Below are 21,429 nucleotides of genomic sequence, written 5' to 3' on the forward strand. Positions count from 1 at the left end.
CAAAGAGGGGATGCTTTACAAAGAGTAAAGAAGTTTATCATAAGATTTAACATTATACCATTTAAGATAATAATGTTTGAATACAAAGATACTTTTAGGTTTCCTGAGTAAAGCTGTCAAAATTTTAGAAAACTTCTGCTGAGTACCCATCGATTCTAATGATTGATTACCCAGGTACCCAATCAAAGGGAAATTGTATTAAATGAGTACTCAGGTACCCAATCAAAGGGAAATTGTATTAAATATGTACCCAGGTACCCAATCAAAGAGAAATTGTATTAAATGAGCACAGACCTGAAGTTAAGTCAATACTTTTTAAAATTTGCAGTGTCTGATATATATCACTACCGAATGTCATCTGGTACAAAGTCCAAGAATTCATCATCATTGTCTGATAAAGTTCTGAAATCATCCATCGTTGTCTAGTAAATTGTCATATTCTCGTCATCATAAATATCATCTGACTCCCTTTCCTTGGCCTCACTGTCCTATATGGATGCTTATTTAGAGACTGAGCTTGAACTTTGTAAGTAACACTTTGATCATACAAATTATGAATTTTATCAAAGGTTGCAACTGAACACATGTCATTTGTGTGGCAAGATCAAATAACCACCCTCTGTCACTTGCCACTGAACCACACTTGCGACACAAACAGAGGTTTGTCATGTGGGAAAACAAGCTATGGGATTAAGGTCAGTTATTTACTGTGAGAGTCAGACCTCTGCTTGGCACTGAAAAAGTACATCTATTCAAGATTGAGTCAAAAGGATTGCCAACTTGAAAACAAAGTGAGTGCTGCCTTAACAAACACTGGCATTAAACTTATATACAGTATATGGGTGCCCTATGGCTCATTTTATTACCCAGGTAATTATGAGTACCCAGGTACCCAATGATGGCTTTATCCCTGAGATATCAGTTTATCTGGAGTTAATGGGTTAGTTTGTAATGATGATTTTTATTATAAATCTAACCTCATTTATAATAGTCTCTGATGGACACTGACAGGGCTCACACTTGGTAGATTTTGTTAATTTTTTTAAGTATATCGAGAAATGCATGAAAGTGGTTTGAGTTTTTAACAGCATGTAATGAATAAACTGCAAAATTACCCAACCTGCATCCAGCAGTTAAGTTTTATAAACTGCATGTTATAAACTTATTTTATTGGAAATTTGCATGCTCTACAATTAACGTTTTTTAAGTGGCTGAGCTTTTCTTTATCTTTTTCTTCCCGTGCAAATTTTGTTCTGATCATTAGGTAATCACATAATGTAAAATCAGATACTAGTCAGAACATTTTCAACTTATTTTTTTTGTATTCCACTTTGCAGAGAGTCAACTTTCATTTCCACTAACACCATTCTGACGTTAGGCCATATCGCCGTAGCCCTGAAGGACACGCCCAAGACAGTGGAGTCTGTTCTACAGATCTTCCAGCAGAGGTTCTGTAGCCCTCCCTCCCCATTGGATGTACTAATTGTGGATCAGCTGGGGTGTATGATCATGGCAGGATGTGTAAGACTTTATATATTGTTACTGTGATCAGGCTTCTTTGTTTCTATAAAGATGTAATAGCACTGAGTAAATCTGGCAGGTAATGAAATTATTGAAAAGATTTTTTTGTGGTATTTGACTGGGAAAATCCATGATGTATTTGACAAGAGTTTGGATTTTGACAAGTGGATGTTTTATTGTGCTACAAATGCCAACTATGCCAACTTCTTTGTTGTTCACTTTAAAAAAATAGTTAAATAGGATGGGTGGAGATGTCAGCTGAATTCCCCAAACTTTCTCCAGATCTACCACTGAATGTGGCATTTGAGCAACAGAAGACTGGAGGGAGGAGCGGTCCTTCTTTATCAAAATACAAATACATTGCAAAAGTTTTATTGTGTAAGTTTATTATCTTGCTTGCTTTAGCATTTGTCTGACCTAGAGATCACTCATTTCACATCCACTGGCAGCATCAATGTTTGTTAACATTTTGGTTGAAGTTTTTCTGTGTGTCGAAAAGCAGCTGCTATACTTGAACTGAAGAATTAGGAAGCTCTGACCTTTCTTACACATGCATTCCTACCCTCTTTGCGACCTTTTGTCAAGGTCAAGGTCAATTGAAAATATTGTATAAATTTTGGATTAATTTTTTTCTATGCAGTCATTAATTCCATACCCTGGGAAGGATAGTTATCATACTTAAATTTTAGAAACGCAGTCCTTTATATATCTGTGTATCCATATCCATATATCCTTACTATTTGCATTGTCCAAAAACCTGAAGTTTTCTTTGTTAGAAACAAATTCACAGGAGAACTATTAAAATTTTAAATTGTGCAAGCTATGTTGCAGACAATCATCCAACAGGAAGTGATGTCAATGTTCATCCAGATCACCATCCTCAGCAGCTCCCCTTATGGAAGACAGGAGGGAGATGAAAAGGTCAAGGGTTACAGGTAAGGCTGTTAGTCATGTTCATATTTAGGCAATGTGTCAGGTTGCATTATTGATTTTTTCCTTCATGAGTGTGTGTATATATAGAAGTGCAGAACAGTATCACAGTGATCAGATAAATGAATTCAATAAAGACATATCTTAGAAACGGACTGAACTCTATTTTAATAAGAGATAACAATCATACAACAAACTAAACAATAAGAAGTTGAACAAGGTACGGCATGCACACACTGAAAGGCTTACATATAAATAGCTTTCAGCTGTAAACCCTAGTATGCAAATTCGGGTTGAGTTTAAAAATTGATTTTATTAAATGGCATAATTTTTGTTATTGTATATCATGTATGCATTTTAATATTTTGGTAAATGTTGCAACTTCATTGATAGGTAGGAATCTGTTGTGTTTTCATTTTTTAGCACAGCAATTTGTATCATTCACAAAGGCATATCAGTAAATTTTATGAAGATCCAATTTTCATTGTTGCGAATTTCATGTGTCATATAGATGTATACAAAACATTGCCAAGATAGACTACTTGTTTTCTTTCATCAATAATATATGTTTGTTTTTTGTGTTTTATAGAGGAATCAATTCAGCATTTTAAGTCAGTTTTGCTGAGGAGTGCAACTTTTATAACTATCTAGACTCCAGTGTCTACTGCAGCAGTTTTACTTGGGATTTTATTCTCTTAGCAGCTTTTATCATTGATATTTTGTGCTGTCTGATGTTGAGATACTTGGGATTTTTAGCTGTTGACTGCTTTGATGCACAACATTTTGTGCTGTTAACAGTGGGATTTTGTGCTGTTAATTGCTTCTATTCATGAGATTTTGTGCTGTCTGCTACTTTGGCGCTTGGAATTTTGTGATGTTTACTACTTTGATGCATTATATTTTGCGCTGTCTGCTGCTGTGATCCTTGGGGGTTTGTGCTGTTAACATTGTGATTTTGTTCTTATAGCTGCTGTGATGTATAAGATTTTGTCCTGTTAGCTTTTTTTATGTATGTGCTGTTTGCTGCTTTGATGCTGGGGACTTTGTACTGCTGATTGTTTTGTTACTGGGGACTTTGTGCATTAGCTGATTTGATGTGTAGGATTTTGCACACTTTGTTGTTTTGACGCATTTGAGTTTGGTCTGTTAGGTGTTTTGATGCATGGGATTTTGTACTTTTAGATGCTTTGATGCTTTGGATTTTGGTCTGTCAGCTGTTTTGATGCATGGAATTTTGTGCTGTCAGCTGTTTTGGTGCATGGGATTTTGTACTCTTAGTTGCTTTGATGCTTTTCTATTTTGATCTGTTAGGTGTTTTGATGCATGGGATTTTATGCTGTCAGCTGTTTTGATGCATGGGATTTTGTACTGTTAACTGTTTTGATGTATGGGGATTTTTGTACTGTTGCTGCTTTGGTACATGAAATTGTTTGATATTTGCTGTTTTGATGCATGGGATTTTCACAAATCAGATTTGTATAGGAACAACAGCACAGTTTCTGTTTTGGTCAAATAAATTTCATAAGCAGCTCACTAAAAATTCTTTGGTGATTAATAATGGAGAAATAATAATCACACATGATTGGAAGGTTCAGACATTTGCAGAAACACTTGGGAAAGAATTTGAATCTTCCAGCACAATTTTTGGCTCTGAAAATTTTTAACTCGGTAAACAGAGTATAAACACAGTATTCAAATGTATATTTTATTGTAAGATGTAACTTGGTCTCTGAAAATTCAGAGACAATATTTATCTCCCTCTCATGCGATCTACTCCATTGCTTGTATTTCAGGCAAGTGTCTTCAGCAGTGATTAATGCCTTTGCTAACATCGCAGCTAACACTCAAGGGGAGAGTGAACAGTTGGAACTGTTAGTGCGTCTACTTGAGTTGTTTGTACAGATGGGCCTTGAGGCCAAGAGGGCCAGTGATAAATGCTCAGGACTTCTCAAGGTTAGGCCTTCTTAGTGCTTTAAGTTTAAAAATATTTTGAGTAGAAAAGAACAGGTATAGGAACTGTTAATTGATTAGAAATTGTGTACAAACAATATTCAGGATTTAAAGTTTATATTGTTATATATATGAGGTCAATTTACTGGACAAGCTATCGTCGTTATTTTGCATATTTTTAGAATTACTGATTTAATGGTGATAATTCACTAGCGAATTACAGGTCAGTTGAGTTTTGTTAGAGCTACACATGCTTATTTGGAAAATAGTTGGAAAGTGGGAGGGGCTTATTTATTGTTTTTGTCAATAGTGACATTATGATGCCAATGCTTTGGCATTTCATCCATTAATGAGATCATGCTTCTTGAATTGTTAGATCACCTGGCCTTAAGGCCAAGTGATTTTATGGAATGGCCTTAAGGCCAAGTGTTTTTATGGAATGGCCTTAAGGCCAAGTGCTTTTATGGAATGGCCTTAAGGCCAAGTGATTTTATGGAATGGCCTTAAGGCCAAGTGATTTTATGGAATGGCCTTAAGGCCAAGTGATTTTATGGAATGGCCCTGCATTCGTTGTGCATCTTTGTCATGTTATGCATCTGGCCATCAACAACTGCTTGTTATCACTCTGAGGCCCATATTTCTGATCTGATTTCAATGAGTATGGGCTTATAGGCTTATCTCATCAAAATCTTGGACAAGGTCAATAATGAGCAAGATCCATGAATATTAATGAAGTGATCTTGCACCTGATTGGTTGACCTTGATACCCGCCAGGGGCCATATTTCTGATTCAGTTTTGATAAAATTGTAATATGGGTTTATATGATCATTATCTTGGAGAAGGTCAATGACGTGCCAGATACCTGCATATTAAGGAGGTGATATTTCACCCTCGGCCAAAACACCATGGTCTCTCAAGACAGGTGGTCTCTCATGACGGATATAACACTATATTATCAGTTCTGTTCTCTGAGAATCTGGTCCCACAAGAGAGGTAGTTTCAAAGTAGTGCATATTTCAAGGCATGTTTTACTGTTGTAAAAATAGGTAAAATCAATATGATACAAAGTTTGGGAAATATGATGTGTTCTTATAATATTGCATTACTACTTCGTACAATGGTTTACTGTTATATTGTCATACCACTATTTCCATGCTGATATATTTTAATGGCATGCAAAGTGGATATCCATTTCAATATGGTATTCATTGAGTTATACTTATATCTACATTTATTTGGACTTTAATAATTTGAATTATTAAATATTACTCACTGCAAAGTGAAGTCTCCATCAATGTTGTTTAATATATTTGTTTACTAGTAAGTATGCTCCATTTTTTATAAGTTTGAACAATCCATATTTTGTACATGTAATATATTTTGTGTTTGCTAAATAAACACTGTCTGTATTTGATTCAGTAACAGTTTAAATTTTATTTGTTTTGCCATTTTCATAAGCCAGATCTGATTCCAAGTGATATTTTGTAAGTTGTCAACCACTCTAGTGGCCTAAGTGGTTAGAACATCTGCCCCAAATGCAGTAGGTCGCAGGTTCAAATCCTGGCTGAGTCATGCCAAAAACATAAAAAATGGTACTAGCAGCTGCCTCACTTGGTGGTCAGCATTAAGAGGTTAGTGCTAGGACTGGTTGGCCTGGTGTCAGGATAATGTGACTGGGTGAGACATGATGCTACATGTCTGCAGCATGATGCCCCAGTGCTAGACATCACTATAAACTACGACTCTGCAGGTATCATAGTGATATGACTGAGAGAATTATTAAAGCTACATTAAAACTCCAAATCACACACACACTTCTGTAAGTTGTCAGCCAGTGTGCATGGGACAATAAGCCCTTATCTTGTAAAGGCAGCACCGCTTTTTTCCCAATTGATAATTCCTTTGATAGAGGTACAAATGTGATAATTCCTTTGATAGAGGTACAAATGTGATTGATGTTCAGCATTCAAGTATAATCATTTATTCATTTAAATGTGCTTCTTCATTTGAGCAATTTAAGAACTTTCGGTACATGTGTGACCTTAATCCATTAACTTGTAAATACAGCACCCACTTTGTTTTGCCCGTTGACAATTTTTGTATGGAGCCATGATTTTGATAGTTGTTCAATGCCATATAAAGTTCTATACAGTGGTTCCTTGACTTACGAGTTTAATTCGTTCCATGACGGAGCTCGTAACTCAAATTATTCGTATGTCAAATCAATTTTCCCCATTGAAATGAATTGAAATGCCATTAATCCGTTCCGGATCCCCAAAAAACACCGCAATTTTTTTGTTACATGTTTTTAAATAAGAAAAATGTACTTATAAATAATGAATATTGTATAAAAACACAATGCAATAAACTGGTTTTATTAAGTATAATGTACAGCATTTATCTTGGAGATCAGACGACTTGAAGATGCTGACGGAGGTGGAGGAGAAAGGCTGAAGTGAATAACTGAATCTTATTCGCTGATTTTTGCCCTTTTCGCCATGCTTTCCTCACTTTCATCTGCAGGGGTTTTCGATAAAAACCTGTCCAATGAGGTCTGTTTCATCCTCTGTTTCAGAATGTTTCTGAAATGAGTTAGGCAAGTGTCATTAAATAGCGCCATTGCACGCCAAGTTGCAACTTTTTCTGGGTGTTTCTTTTGAATAAAGTCTGAAAGTTTCTGCCACATTCCCAACATTTCCTTTATCTCACTTGTAGAGATAACCTCCTCAACCTCCACCGCGTCACCTATTTCCTGCAAAACCTCCGTGTGCTGCTGCATCTGTAGCTCCTTTAGCTCCTCCGTTGTCAGTCCCTTGGAGTGCTCCTCGATGAGCTCGTTGATGTCACCTTCATCCATGTCCAGGCCCATGGACTTGCCGAGGGATACAATCTCCTCCACCACTGCCGCTTCGGGTTCGAGTCTTTCAAAGTCCGTTTCAGACACAACCTCAGGCCACAGCTTCTTCCACGCAGAGGTCAAGGTCCTCTTTGTAACACCCTGCCAGGCCATATTGATAATTCTGAGGCATATCACGATGTTATAGTGGTCCTTCCAAAACTCTCGAAGGGTGAGGTTTGTGCTCTCCGTCACCTCAAAGCAGCGGCGGAACAGGTGCTTGGTGAAGAGCTTCTTGAAATTAGAAATCACCTGCTGGTCCATGAGCTGCAGGATAGAGGTGGTGTTGGGTGGAAGGTAGAGAATCTTTATAAACTTGAACTCTTCGAGGATGTCATCTTCGAGGTTTGGTGGGTGAGCAGGTGTATTGTCCAGGATGAGAAGGGCTTGCAAGGGTAGGTTATTTTCCTGGAGATATTTCTTAACGTCAGGACTAAAGACTAAATTCACCCACTCCACAAAGAACTGCCTGGTGACCCACGCCCTCGGGTTTGCCCTCCACATAACCAGCAGTTTTTCTTTCAGGATCTTATGTGACTTAAAGGCTCTGGGGTTTTCCGAATGATAAATGAGCAGCGGCTTAATCTTGCAGTCTTGCATTGGCGCACAGTGCGAGGGTTAGCCTATCCTTCATGGGTTTGTGGCCTGGCATCCTCTTCTCCTCTGCCGTTATATAAGTCCTCCTTGGCATCTTCTTCCAGAAGAGTCCTGTCTCGTCACAGTTGAAGACTTGCTGGGGGATGTATCCTTCTACTGCTATAATTCCAGCAAAAGTTTTGAGGTAATCCTTAGCTGCCTTCATATCCACGCTCGCTGCCTCACCATGCCTGACAACGGAGTGAATGCCGGTCCTCTTTTTAAAATTCTCGAACCAGCCCCAACTGGCTTCAAACGGCTTGCCCGATGCCTTGTCCGTCGAAGTGCCTGGGGTCTGCTGCAGCAAATCAGCATAAATAGCTCATGCCTTCTCGCAGATTATAGCCTCCGTCACGGTATCTCCTGCGAGCTGTTTCTCCATCAACCACACCATCAGCAACTTCTCCATATTTTCATGGATAGATGTCCGCTGTTTAGAAATTATTTTAACACCCTTGGCTGGCGTTATAGCCTTTATCAAATGCTTTTGCTTCAGTATGGTGCAGATCATAGAAGTGCTACGCTCGTACTGCTTCACCAAGTCGACTACATGCACACCTTGGTCATGTTTTTCGATAATTTCTTTCTTTAATTCAATGCACATCATCCGCTTCTTCTTCTCAGCACTGTCCTTTGCACTCACTTTCTTTGGATCCATGGTTGGAAAAACAAAGTTTTGCAAAATAAATGCGAGCACAACACTGATGCTTCCACTGCGAGCTAACCGCTTAAAGTGAACGAGTGAGACACGAGATGCTGGGCGGGTGTTGCCACGTTCACTCTGGCGTTCACTGCGCCAACTAGTGGTGGGGTATCTGAAGCTGGCTCGTAACCCGAATTTTTGCTCTCAACTCAAAGCAAAAAATCGGCCGAGAGACAGCTCGTATCTCGAAAAACTCGTTAGTTGGGACACTCGTAAGTCAAGGAACCACTGTATTTAGTTAACTGTGGATGCTTTTTTTTAACTCACTTTGATCATGGTGCACAGATGACACTTGTTCAGTTATGGTAATTCTTTAATGAGATTGTACATATCAAAGTGTGCTTACAGAGCCCAAGCTCAGATTCCACATAAATATTGGCACAAGTTTCTAAATTGTCAGTATTTTGTCAGTTACTAGGTACCTTGTAACTTGTATATGATACATTGTAAATTGCTAAACTTTAGTCGTTTCACAAATTTGGGGAAGAGAAATCTTAAAGCCTACAGTGCTATGGATCATACAAGTTAAAAGTTATAGACTTTGCAGAGGAACACAACAGCTGAGCCATAGAAAGTAAATATGATTTGCCAATTTTTTCCAAAGTGCAACTCTGATTCACAGATGACAAGTGACCTATTACAGATTTCATTTGCAAAGTATTGCAATAAATTTGGAGTATGCGCATTTGGTTATAGCGCCCTGTTTTAAGGAATTCTTAGATTTGTGTGATTACTTGTGTGATTATTGGAATTTGGGGCAATGGAATATCCCTCAGCCGAAATAATTAGCCAATTACTAGGAGCAAACATCACGGAGTGAAGTGTTAGTGAGTTTCCACGATGCCATGGTTCACTAGTAGTGAATTGAGGCCAAAACCAAATGAATGTCCCTCGAGTAAGATAGTCCATATTAAAATCTAGTGGTGTACATTGGTGGTGTGACCATGGTGGCAGTATTTACGGTAGGAAACTGGTAAATTACACAAAGGAATAAATAAGAAGGGACTCGGCAGATACCATTTATGTCGCCATGGTGGCAAATGTGGTGTAGTAATATTGGCGAAATGTGCCTGGAAAGCATACATTGACTCGCCTAAGGTGGCGGAGTTAAAATAGTTCGCAGTGTTAAGGGATACTCGTATAGTTTCTACGGCGTGAACGGCTGGCGGTACGGAAACATGATGAAGAGAAACCATGCAGATGTGCGGTTGATAGATATTTGGCAGGTTGTTTTATCTGTGGTCTTGCACTAATTAGAGTAAAATTTAGGTATAGAATGTACACATCGGGCTTTCTAATTTACAACTGAAATTGTATGGAAGTCTTTGGAAAGTTGGGGTAAACTTATGACTTCTAGTGGGAATCACGCTAGGGTTTGACAACCGCTCGGTCAGGTAAAGACCCCTGGCTTGTAAGAGTATACTCTGACTGATATAAAGGTCCAAGAGAAATTAGTTTCTGCAGCCCGAAAATGGGGGCAAGGCAACTTGTAGTCAGGTTGCCTTTTAATTGAGTATATGCAGTAAGCACAATGCTAATACGTATTATTGTCATTATGTTTTCTGTTTTGGGTTATGAGTTCTGTTAACTTACTCTTAATAACTAGTGCTGGAAAGAGTTGGTCAACAACATGTAAAGAACTATAGAACTCAGAGACAAGTACTTGTGCCAAGATTTGAACATGCAGCCACTGACATTTTGCATGTGCTGAAAATTGAACCTTGGACTGGAAAAAGCAAGCATATTACTGTTGTATTATCAGTGTCCTCTGCTCATTTCATGTTACACACAGTCCCTTCAAAGAAACTTGTTTTATTTCGAGAATATCATCAAGAGTTTTAGGAAATGCAGGATAGCTACTGTTTTGAAAGAGTATCTGTCAGTTGCAAACAGATTATTGATGCATGGATTAATTTAGTTCAGTAGCATGATCAACTATTTTGTCATCATGTCTTGCAAAACAGATTTTGCTGGCAGTTGGGGCAGTGTTCAAAGACCAGTTTTAATGTATACCTTAAGTTTTTGGTCTTGATGAATTTTTCTCCCATTTATTAAAATCTGTCAAAAGCATATCCAAACTATTGTATAAAAACAGTTGTCTTTCACTTGTTGCATGCATTTATCCCATTCTTCAGGACTTTCACCACAAATTTTGTTTCCAGAACATGTAGTTTGATTAATGTGATATATTGCAAAGAGTTTAATGGCATGCCAGAACAATCCTATCCATATAGTGCTAATTAATAGTATAGTTCTGAGATATAAAAGGAAAAAATGCAGAAATCATTAGGATGGTGAGCCCTTCCAAATAAACATCAATACGAAGTCCATGAAAAGTCAATGATCTTAAAAAGGTTGTAAAAAATATACAGGTTAGAAGTTGCTAAAATCTTCAGGAAGTTTAACCCATATTGACTTTCAGTAAATCTTTTAAAGAAAAGGAATTCTGTGTTATTTTCACTGTTGAATTGGTTTCTTAATATATTGTATATTTGGAAGGGAAAAAAAGATCGGATTTGTGAGATCATTCTTTCCATCACATAATGAACTGAGCATCAAACCTACCATATGTCATAATCTTATTCAGGTTAAAATGAGTACTTCTGGAACATGGACATTTCTAACTACTTACACATCATATTCCCATTGTAATGCTTCTGACAGATCATATAAACCTCTACCTCCTCAGGCCCATAAACGATGCAGTTATTCTACTTTTCAGGCATCAAGCAGTGCTGGAAACCTCGGTGTGCTTATCCCCGTCATAGATGTGGTAAGTTTGTTCAGTTCACAAGATCAATGAGGTGTAGTGTCATTCAAGTTTTAATTGAAATTCTTTTCATATTGAGACTGTATAATTGTGCGTCTTTATTGGCACAGATATATGAAATGTAAGATATCTGAGAAGACTATAAACTTTACATTTGATGGGAAATGTGAAAAGAGGTTTGAATCGATAATTATACTCTGTACAATGAATCAGTGTTTACTGGGGCTCTCACAAACATATTGTAGTGTTCCCTGAAAAATTATGCACTTTTTCAATGATAAAAAATTAATTAATTTGTTGATGAATATTGAATGACAATACTTTTTACTAGTGTAGATGAATTATGCATCAAAATAGTGTATTTCAAGATAAAAGTTATGAACTGTACAGGATATTATATGTAATAATTCTGTTTCATATTATTATGTATTTTAAAAATTTAGAGCAAGTATGAAATACATACATGTTCAGCATCTGCTGTCATGCCTAGAGTACTAAATATTTATATGTAAGCACCCTTAGCTGCAGAGTTGTTTTAATGGTTCACCTCTGAAATGGGTAGCCACATAGTTCAGATGGTGTAGCAGCAGACTCGCTTTGGAAGGATCACAGGTTTGATACTTGCCTAGACCAGCCTAGGTTGCCATCTTCCTTGAATAGCTAGGAAGGGTAATTCTTGTGCAAGATATAACTAATAATCTGTTAAAGGTACCATTAAGGTACCATTAAGAACTAACCAACCAACCAACAAATACAGTAAAACCTGTTATGTGAGAGTGCCCCTTCTGCCAACAAAAAATTGTCTTTCAAGACAAGTGGTCTCTCATAACAGGTTTGTACAAAAAGACCCGTTTTTAAGGCCCAGTTTAAGAACAATTTAAAGACAAATAACCACAATCACTGTACATATTCTATTCATTATTAAAATTTCTTGCTAAAATATTGTATGCATTTAATTTATATAAAAATAAAGATATACTTCTTTCATTAAACGTAAAATCACATTTACATTTGATGATCACATGCCCATGTATTAGCATATGAATTCGTTTCTGATTTACTCTTTCTCCTTTATAACACCCTAAATTTGCTTTACTGACATTTTAACTGCTATTTTGCAAGTGGTCTGCTTTTTTTCACTTCTTTAAGCTCCAGGAATTATTTTCTCCAGCATTAAAATTTGTCTCTTTTTAATTGGAGGTTCTTCCATTGTTATTAAGGTACTAGGTGTTGACATTATTAATACTCAGTTGTAAAATCAACTGTAGCGACAGTTTTGACTAGGCTTTGGGAAAATATGAAATATTTGTACATGTGTATTGCATATCTAACATATAATGAAATAAAAAGAAATAGTTATCTCATCCAGAAACAAAATCATTTACTCAGAGAGAAAAATCAATGGCTTAATTCAGCAAAGACACAAACTTGAATAGATGATGGCATGGTGACTGGATGTAATCACTGTAACATCTGGGAAGGGGGGGAATAAAAAATCCAAAAACATCGCAAGCCTTAACACTATCAGTCAAATCTCGCAAATGATTCTCACTTGCTGGTTTAATAGACAAAGACCTTATTCACCCCCAGGCAATATGGATTAACTCTAAAGACAATATACACAACCACTACCTTAATTTTGGCACTACAATGGCAGTTCATAACCTGTACATTAGCCTGGTTTACAGACTGTACCATCTGTCACTATATACAAACCAGGAGCCAGAATCCTTTTTTTTTTGTTTTGTTCTTTTCATGCGTGTTTTGTTAAAATCAGAACAATCTTTAGTATTCAAGCGATTGTTAATAAAAATGATTACATAAAAGTCATTTGTGTCTGTCTCTGTTCTCGCAATATGGTTGTTCATAGAGCTGAATACTGGGTCCTACTTGTAGTTATGATAAAGCCGGAAACCAGGCTACTAGTATTCTACAGGCACTTTAGTCCTGTTTACAATAAAATATAAAACAGCATACATGCAAAATTTCAGATGCTGGTAGCCAGCCCTTTTTTTTATTTATTGTGTGTTTGCATTAGATTAAATAAAGGTTGAAAGAGTTTATCCCCATTTTGCAGTGTGATCATTCATAGCAATGTTGAAATGCATATTTTGCCAAGACATGGTCGCTGGTCCTGTTCAGCAGGTGGTCGTTTATGACAGCATTTAATATAATAAAATCATCTGTGCATTACAATTGTAGTCAGAAATGACAGGTGATGGCACATAGCAGGGGTTGCTCATAACAGATTTTACTATATCGCCTTAGAAGTTGTGAAATTAAATCCACACACCAACAGTGAATTATTATCTTTATTGGTTATACAGATTAAATTCCCCACATGACAGTGAATTGTTTTCCTTACTGGATATAGAAATTAAATCCACACACCAGCAGTGTATTGGTATCCTTACTGGTTATAGAGATTAAATCCTCATTGACAGTGTATTGTTATCCTTAATGATCATAGACCAAGAGAGCTTATTCAGTAGCCTGTCCAGCCATTAGGACATGTTATCCTTAATGATCATAGACCAAGAGAGCTTATTCAGTAGCCTGTCCAGCCATTAGGACATATTATCCTTAATGATCATAGACCAAGAGAGTTTATTCAGTAGCCTGTCCAGCCATTATCACAAGTTATTGCTACTCTTTGCAATGAAATTTTACACATATTCATCTTAAGTACTTTTCCTGAACATATGGTTCTTTGGACTTGGGGTTTTCACAGCAAAACTTTGTATGATGTCTAGTTGGTCCTAAATAAAAATGGTGGTGATCAGCTTGAAAATTTTTATTTTAATAATATTCATGTCGTAGTGACATGTGGTTTCACTGAAACATTTCTCATTATGCATAATTAGTCCTGAATGAAAAGGATGCCACTGTGACCTTCCAAATTTGAATAATCTCATAAAAGCATATTCTCCTGAACAAATGACTAATTCCAACTTTATTACTCTTCTTTCGGGTCTTCTTTATTTACAATTTACAGTTATTCCTCTATTAAAAAGATGCTGGTCTAACTTTGAAAACAGCTCCCTCAAAATCTATTCTGGAAATATTCATATAACTACTTCTTCAGAAAAGATAGTCTTGACTCCCGCCCGTCATTGCACCATAGTGGTAATTTTAAAATCTTATTTTCACTGCTCATCTTGCATGAATCATGGCATTCACATGGAGTTTTCACTTTAAACACTTCTTGAAATATTTTTAATTGGCTCTGATTAAAAATTGCGTGGATCTGATGACAAACATAATATTCACTTTTTTGGAAGAGTTTTGAAAACCAGACCTAATTGACATTGTGGCCGTTTCAAAAGTCATTGACTTCATTTTCATACTTTGCTGAGTTCAACACAGTGACTTGAACATATACCAACGAATTTTGACCTGACCTTGTATTTAGTTGTATCCTAATGAGCAAGTACTGTATTTACCCTATATAATTGGACACAATAAAATAATTATTTTTTTCCTGTCACAGAACTTATGGTGAAGCTTTTTTCACCTAGTTCATATGTCCCAAGACTTAAGAAACAAAATAAATTTGCTTTGAATTTGTACCCCACCACCACCGCGTGTTCAAATAAAATAGATAAACAAAATGCTTATCTGATAATAAAAGGAAAGAAACTAACCTTGTATTGTTATCATTTATTCCTTTTTATTCATCGTGAGCATTAAAGAACAAAATATCTTCACAAACTCCACATAACAGTATGTAGCATAGGCTTCCATACTGAGCGTGTATCGCTTATGTCCAATAACTGATACGTTGTTCAGTGGCATGGCCATTGAGAAACAAATTGGGTATGGTTGTGCTCAAAGGTTTGAATATGTTTTCCGACTGAAAACTGGATCCAACAAAATCACAAATGAGAGGGAAATAATCAACTGATATCTTGAAGACAACCGCCATTCAGGCATGACACGTTGTTAGGTGCAAAATAACCAAAATTGAATTATATCCAGGTCAGCTATAGGACAGTATCTCACAAATAAAAATCATTATTTGAAAACTGATTCACTTGAGTGCAAGTGACAATCTTTTTGCTAGCATGGGTTTCAAAAGTATTATTAAAGCAAGTTATTGCTGTGTATGTATACTATTTACCTGCAGACATCAATGCCCGTTTGTATTAATTATAGATGCCAAGCAAATAGAAGCCCAGGTGGTGAATAAACACAACTGGCAGCGAGCATCAAACTCATTATTTGATCTTACCGACAGGACATCAGAGACAAAGGTTATTTTTATTACAAAGCAAGCCTACCTTGGAAGTCAATTATGGATACTTAGAAGCTGGTTTTTCTTTATTTTAAGGATATCAATATACAGGTTATTTTATTGCAAACCAAGCCGAACTCAGAAGCCGGCTGGATTATTTTAAGTGTAGCAATTTGGGGGGGGTTGAATATACAAAGATGGCCGAGATATGGAAGCTAACTTTGATTCCTTTTCACCGGTATTCACGGTAAGATGGGGGTCAATCAGAAGTGTGAGAATTAGCATGACTGGTGCTGATTTGAAAAAATCTGACTTTAGTCCTTGCAGTTTCTGTTTTAGATGATGTATTCCCTCTAACGATAATTTTTCATGGTGTGAGAAAGCTAAAATAAATATTCATGCACCGAAAGAATGGATCATACTTGTGCAGGAGAAGGGTTGTGTTGATAAGATGATGCTACAGTGGATTAGAGAGTTTTATCTCAAGTACAGTTTTATATTTTTTAAAATAAAATTTCAATTGGAGTGCATTTTCAGACATGTAAGTTTTGAATGATTTAGAAGAATCCCACAGCTTAAGACTCGAGGAACCGATGTGTCCCAGAAAATACAGTGCACAAAAATAATTATGTTCTAAATTAATTTATGGTGTCCCAACAGATATAGTGTTCCGACATAAACAGTAAATACGGTAGATAGCCAGCACTCTGACATTGAATTTAAGGGCAAAGATCTTGATTTTGTTTTTAATTGTACTTGCTTGTGATCATGATAACATATACAAGTATGAATGAATAGTTATCTAACCCATTTTGTGGACAAATATGCTGAAGAATGCCACTTAAATATATTCAAATTGTTTCCAAAAATATACTATTAACCATTCAGCATGTGGGATTATCTTGACATTATTTGGCACAAGTTCGATGATTTTCTAACCACGAATATTTATGTTCAAGAACAAATGCAAGGATATAGAATTTGAAACTACATTTTACAGGTATCATGTTAACTTAAACATGTAAGAAAATACTTTTGCTGCTAACTCTGGAATGTTGGAATTTCTCAAGAATATCATTGATAGGTTCAGTACTCAGCAGCTTTAAAGAATAAAAGGAAATCGTATTATATTGGATTCTTCGAATTTCCATTTCTACAATAGGGCATTAGTCTCTTTAAAGAATTCTTGTTTGGGTTTCTTTTCATACCTTTACCGAAAAATTAAGTTCCAAGATTAAGAAGAACATCAACCACTGGTTCTTATAAACATACATATCTGCATATAAAAATTAATTATGAAAAAGCTAATTGCAATAATATGCCTGGTTCTTCACAATGTTAAAGTTATGTGATACATAGAATGAAGTTTTTAATTTGTCACAGAACAGACATTTAAAAAGGGCCCATTCTAACTAGCTCATCTTGCCATTGGTAAATATAATGCAGAAGTTTGCAATTTTTATAAATTTGCCTAAAACAATTTGTTTCCTGTGGTGTCAAAAATTAATTGTCTCATATAGACTTGGAATGTTCAAAGCTGAGTAATGCAGATAGATTTGTTCATGCATTCTTGAATAAGGCCTGTTTATTCTTGCCACACCACTAGCAACAGACATAGTCCATGCTTTTGTCATGCATGCAGAGCTTATAAATACACAGATCAAATCAGTTTTGATTCATTGTTTGATGACATTTATATGTAGAGTCAGATTGTCATGAATAAAAGTGTAACTGAATGTTGTTCCGTTCCGCCTTTCCTACTCAGCTCGTCAGAAGACTGCCAGTAATAAAAGACCCCAGACCCAGACTCTTGAAGATGTTCCGTGACTTCTGGCAGTACTGTGTGGTGTTTATGTTTGCTGAGGAGACAGGACTCTGGCCTAAGGAGTGGTTTGAGGGAGTCTGCAACATTGCCACAAAGTCTCCCCTCCTGATATCGGAGGGTCATCTGAGATCAGAGCTACTGCATAATGTGGCACTCAGAAATGACACTGTCTCACAGGTAAAGAGATGCCTTTAGGATACCATCACACCAACAGCATAACCATCACCTACAATATATATTTTGTCTATTTCTAGTCCAAAGCTCTTTCCAACACGTTTCAATGGGCTTTTTCTTAAGGGGGTTGGCTGTGTGTCCTTGATCATTTCTCTGTGTGTGTGTGTTTGTGTGTGCGTGCGTGCGTGGGGGTGTGTGTGTAAGAGAGACGTTGCTAGCACTTCACTCTTTTGACATTTTGAAAGAATTAATATAACTAATCCCCATTCAATATGTTTGATAAATCTATCCATTAAATAAATGATTTGATTTTAGTATTTGAGAGACATTAAATTGGTTTAATCCAATTCATGTTGTTATATAAAGGTTAAAGTGGGGATAAGTGGAAGTTTTATTAATAATTTTAAACGAGTGTGGGGTTGGTGGATTCTTCACATTTATGCTAAATATTTTATATTTTTCATTCATTTCTTTGTTTTGGCCTCAGTAATGTTTGAGCTTCAGATGTATTGAATTAACCATTTTTCTCATGTTAGGATGAGAACTGATCACCCTAGCTCTTGTCAAATGTGAAATAGTGGTTGTTTATACCTGACAGCCTTACTTTTTTATTGATTCTATGTCAGTTAGCTGTAACACAAACTATATGTTACCTTATATTGAGGTGGTGGTTGTCTTCATTCCATTTTTGAAGATTAATTGTGTTTTTCAAAGTGCAACTGTGTGAAGGGGTTTGGTAGTAAATAATAATGTTTGAGCACAACACGGCATGTATGCTTATTGGCACTATCTTATTTACCAGCCCTGTGGTCTACAGCACTTTCAGTTCATTTCAGCACCTGGCTTGTCATGAATTCTATGAGGTAGTTGATCACTTATTACACGTTGCAGGATCATTCCTTTAATTTCTTAAGGTATTTTTCTTAGCATCCCTTATCAGTAAGTTTAGCAATACACTTGATGGATTTCACCTGTTTACAACATTGTTCTGCTCTCTCTCTCTCTCTCTCTTTCTCTCTTTCTCTCTCTCTCTCTCTCTCTCTCTATATATATATATATATAGAGGTTTCTACAGAGTTGTCAGTATAAGTGTGTGGGTTGCAAGTGAGTCCAACTGGCTAAATATAATCACTTTACAACTGGCTACATATAATCACTTTACAACTGGCTAAATATAATCACTTTCCAACTGGCTAAATATAATCACTTTCCAACTGGCTAAATATAATCACCTTCCAACTGGCTAAATATAATCACTTTCCAACTGGCTAAATATAATCACCTTCCAACTGGCTAAATATAATCACCTTCCAACTGGCTAAATATAATCACTTTCCAACTGGCTAAATATAATCACCTTCCAACTGGCTAAATATAATCACTTTACTTGTATATATTGTGTGGAGTGCAACTAATGCCATATATACATTGTTTTTCTGTTCTGGGAATTACTGCCATACAACACTCTAATTAATGAAACAGCTTTGAAGTGCATGATCAAGGATGCTGGCATGACCAGTCTTGCCATTAATGCCACCTCCATCAACAATTTTTATTCAGCTGAACATGCCCATTCAGAAAAAACTCTGACAATCCCAGTCATCATGAACTTCTCATATAGCACCCGCCCTCTCACCACTGCAGATAGAACATCTTCTTTCACTATCTACTGGACTAGTATTGATGTGGTACAGTCACCTAACTGTACAGTAGTATCTATGCCATCAACACAGACTCACCCCAGTGCTGGCTACAGTGATCTTCTAGGATAGCCAGTACTGGACTTGGATACCAGACACCAACCTGCTATGGACTATACCAGCTCCAGCACAACCTATATCTATTTTCTTTGTTTCTGGGACTGGGTATGGTGTTGTACACAGTCCCAGATTCATGACACGGATATAACAGAGAACTTATTATCTAGATGATATGATTGCCCACCAAAGCCATAATGGACATTCTGCAATCTTATATAGACCTTGGTACTTACTGTGGTGATCATTCCCACAGTAGTTAGTACCTGACTTAAATCAACAGAAGCCAGCCATATCAGGAACATATCTCCAGCACCAGCACAGCCGTGACCTATGCCATCTACCACTGAGACTGAGTATGGTGATCCATTGCCACAGAATTCCATCATGACAGACTTCCAAGCCAGTTACATCATAGGACAGCAGCCCACCTAAAGCATTCATGGAGATTTTATCATTTGATATAGAACCTGCTACTGGCAATTTTGATTATTCCCTTAAAAGCAGGTTGCTGGACTTGGGCATCTAAAGTCAGCCAGTTCTGGACCAATTATGCAGTGTCCAGTTGCAGATGTCTCCAAGGCCAGTTTAACTGATGCTGGTTTTGTGAACATTTCTCCATACTGCCCAGTACTAGACCAATGGAAGCATCATGTATACTGTTTCTGTTTTTACCCAGTACAGGATACAGCAACTCCTGTCTCGAACCAATTGGCAACACTCAAATTAGCACCAGAAAATCACCATGTCACAGCTTGAATGAATGCCCAGCTTTATTCACTGTTCTGTACACAGTTCATTGCCAGTTTCTTTTTCTCTATCTCCACAGGCAGTTTCCATGCCACCCAACTTGTCAAGTTTGAGGAAACAAGTTCACAAACACCATTTTCCTTCATCGAGCACCCAATCTTCTGTGTATAGACTGTAATAGTCTTCCAGCTTCTGTCTCTTAATTTACCATCAAAGGCCTTATACAGAATTCCTTCATCCATTGATGACTTTAAAAATAAATTGAAAACAGTTTTGAATCCTTAGTTTGATCAATTGGCTAACATTTGGCACTTCTTTCAATGCAATCTCAGGACCCAAGGCATATCTTTTCTAAACAACAAGTCCTATTAAACTTTAACCCACCTTTTTGCAAGACACAGATTTTTTTTACACTGAAGTCCCAGCTGTCCACAAAGGCATTATGACCTAAGAATGTCAAAATTTTCCTCATTGTGTATGGACTAGAAACCATTTTAAAAACACAACAAATGGTCAGCAATATTGTAGTGATTAGCTCCATGCTTATCTTGGTCTCAGTAGATATATTTCAAGAACCTAAACATATCCTTGACCTGTTCCATATCTATTAGTCTCATATACGGCTCATATATGATGGTTGATCAGCATATAGCAAATGCTGTAAAGAATAAGTTGTTTAAGTGTTACCAAACATTTTTGTTTTTCTTCTTGAAGTAACTTGAAGTAACTATTTTTTTTGACAAAGTGCACTTCTTCCATCTTGTGGCCCATATCCTGATACCTGGTGATTGCATCCCTAAGTTCCTATTTGTTTTCATAATGGTTGCCCTGTTACATGACACCTGGTGATTGCATCCCTAAGTTCCTATTTGTTTTCATAATGGTTGCCCTGTTACATGACACCTGGTGATTGCATCCCTAAGTTCCTATTTGTTTTCATAATGGTTGCCCTGTTACATGACACCTGGTGATTGCATCCCTAAGTTCCTATTTGTTTTCAAAATGGTTGCCCTGTTACATGACACCTGGTGATTGCATCCCTAAGTTCCTATTTGTTTTCATAATGGTTGCCCTGTTACAAATATTTCCATTTGAAAAAAGGTGAAAGTCTCAAGGAGCTAAGCCTGGGCTGTATGGTGGATGGTTTAGGGTTTCAACACCAAGTCGTCAACAGGTCTGCATTTCATGCAGTTCTTTTATCCTTAAAATCATTTGTTCTTTATCAAGCAATCTGGGCAGTCATATTTCCTTGGTCATAATTTTCTCTGCATTTATATATGAA

The 21,429-nt window shown here is 36.8% G+C and overlaps 1 protein-coding gene across 2 annotated transcripts in view; it reads left to right on the forward strand.

Moving 5' to 3' along the window:
* The window catches only part of LOC149777183 (phosphatidylinositol 4-kinase alpha-like), a 209,270-nt gene that overhangs the window by 49,739 nt on the left and 138,102 nt on the right, over positions 1-21,429 (forward strand). For both annotated transcript variants that reach the window (XM_089941887.1, XM_089941888.1), the window contains 5 exons: positions 1,338-1,521; positions 2,353-2,456; positions 4,245-4,404; positions 11,360-11,410; positions 17,407-17,643. In XM_089941887.1, coding sequence (XP_089798013.1) covers positions 1,338-1,521; positions 2,353-2,456; positions 4,245-4,404; positions 11,360-11,410; positions 17,407-17,643 — 736 coding nt within the window. The remainder of the gene's footprint in view (positions 1-1,337; positions 1,522-2,352; positions 2,457-4,244; positions 4,405-11,359; positions 11,411-17,406; positions 17,644-21,429) is intronic.

The sequence above is a fragment of the Sinohyriopsis cumingii genome, chromosome 18, assembly GCF_028554795.1.
Source record: "Sinohyriopsis cumingii isolate HCF-2022 chromosome 18, ASM2855479v2, whole genome shotgun sequence".
In the NCBI taxonomy this organism is placed as follows: Eukaryota; Metazoa; Mollusca; class Bivalvia; order Unionida; family Unionidae; genus Sinohyriopsis; species Sinohyriopsis cumingii.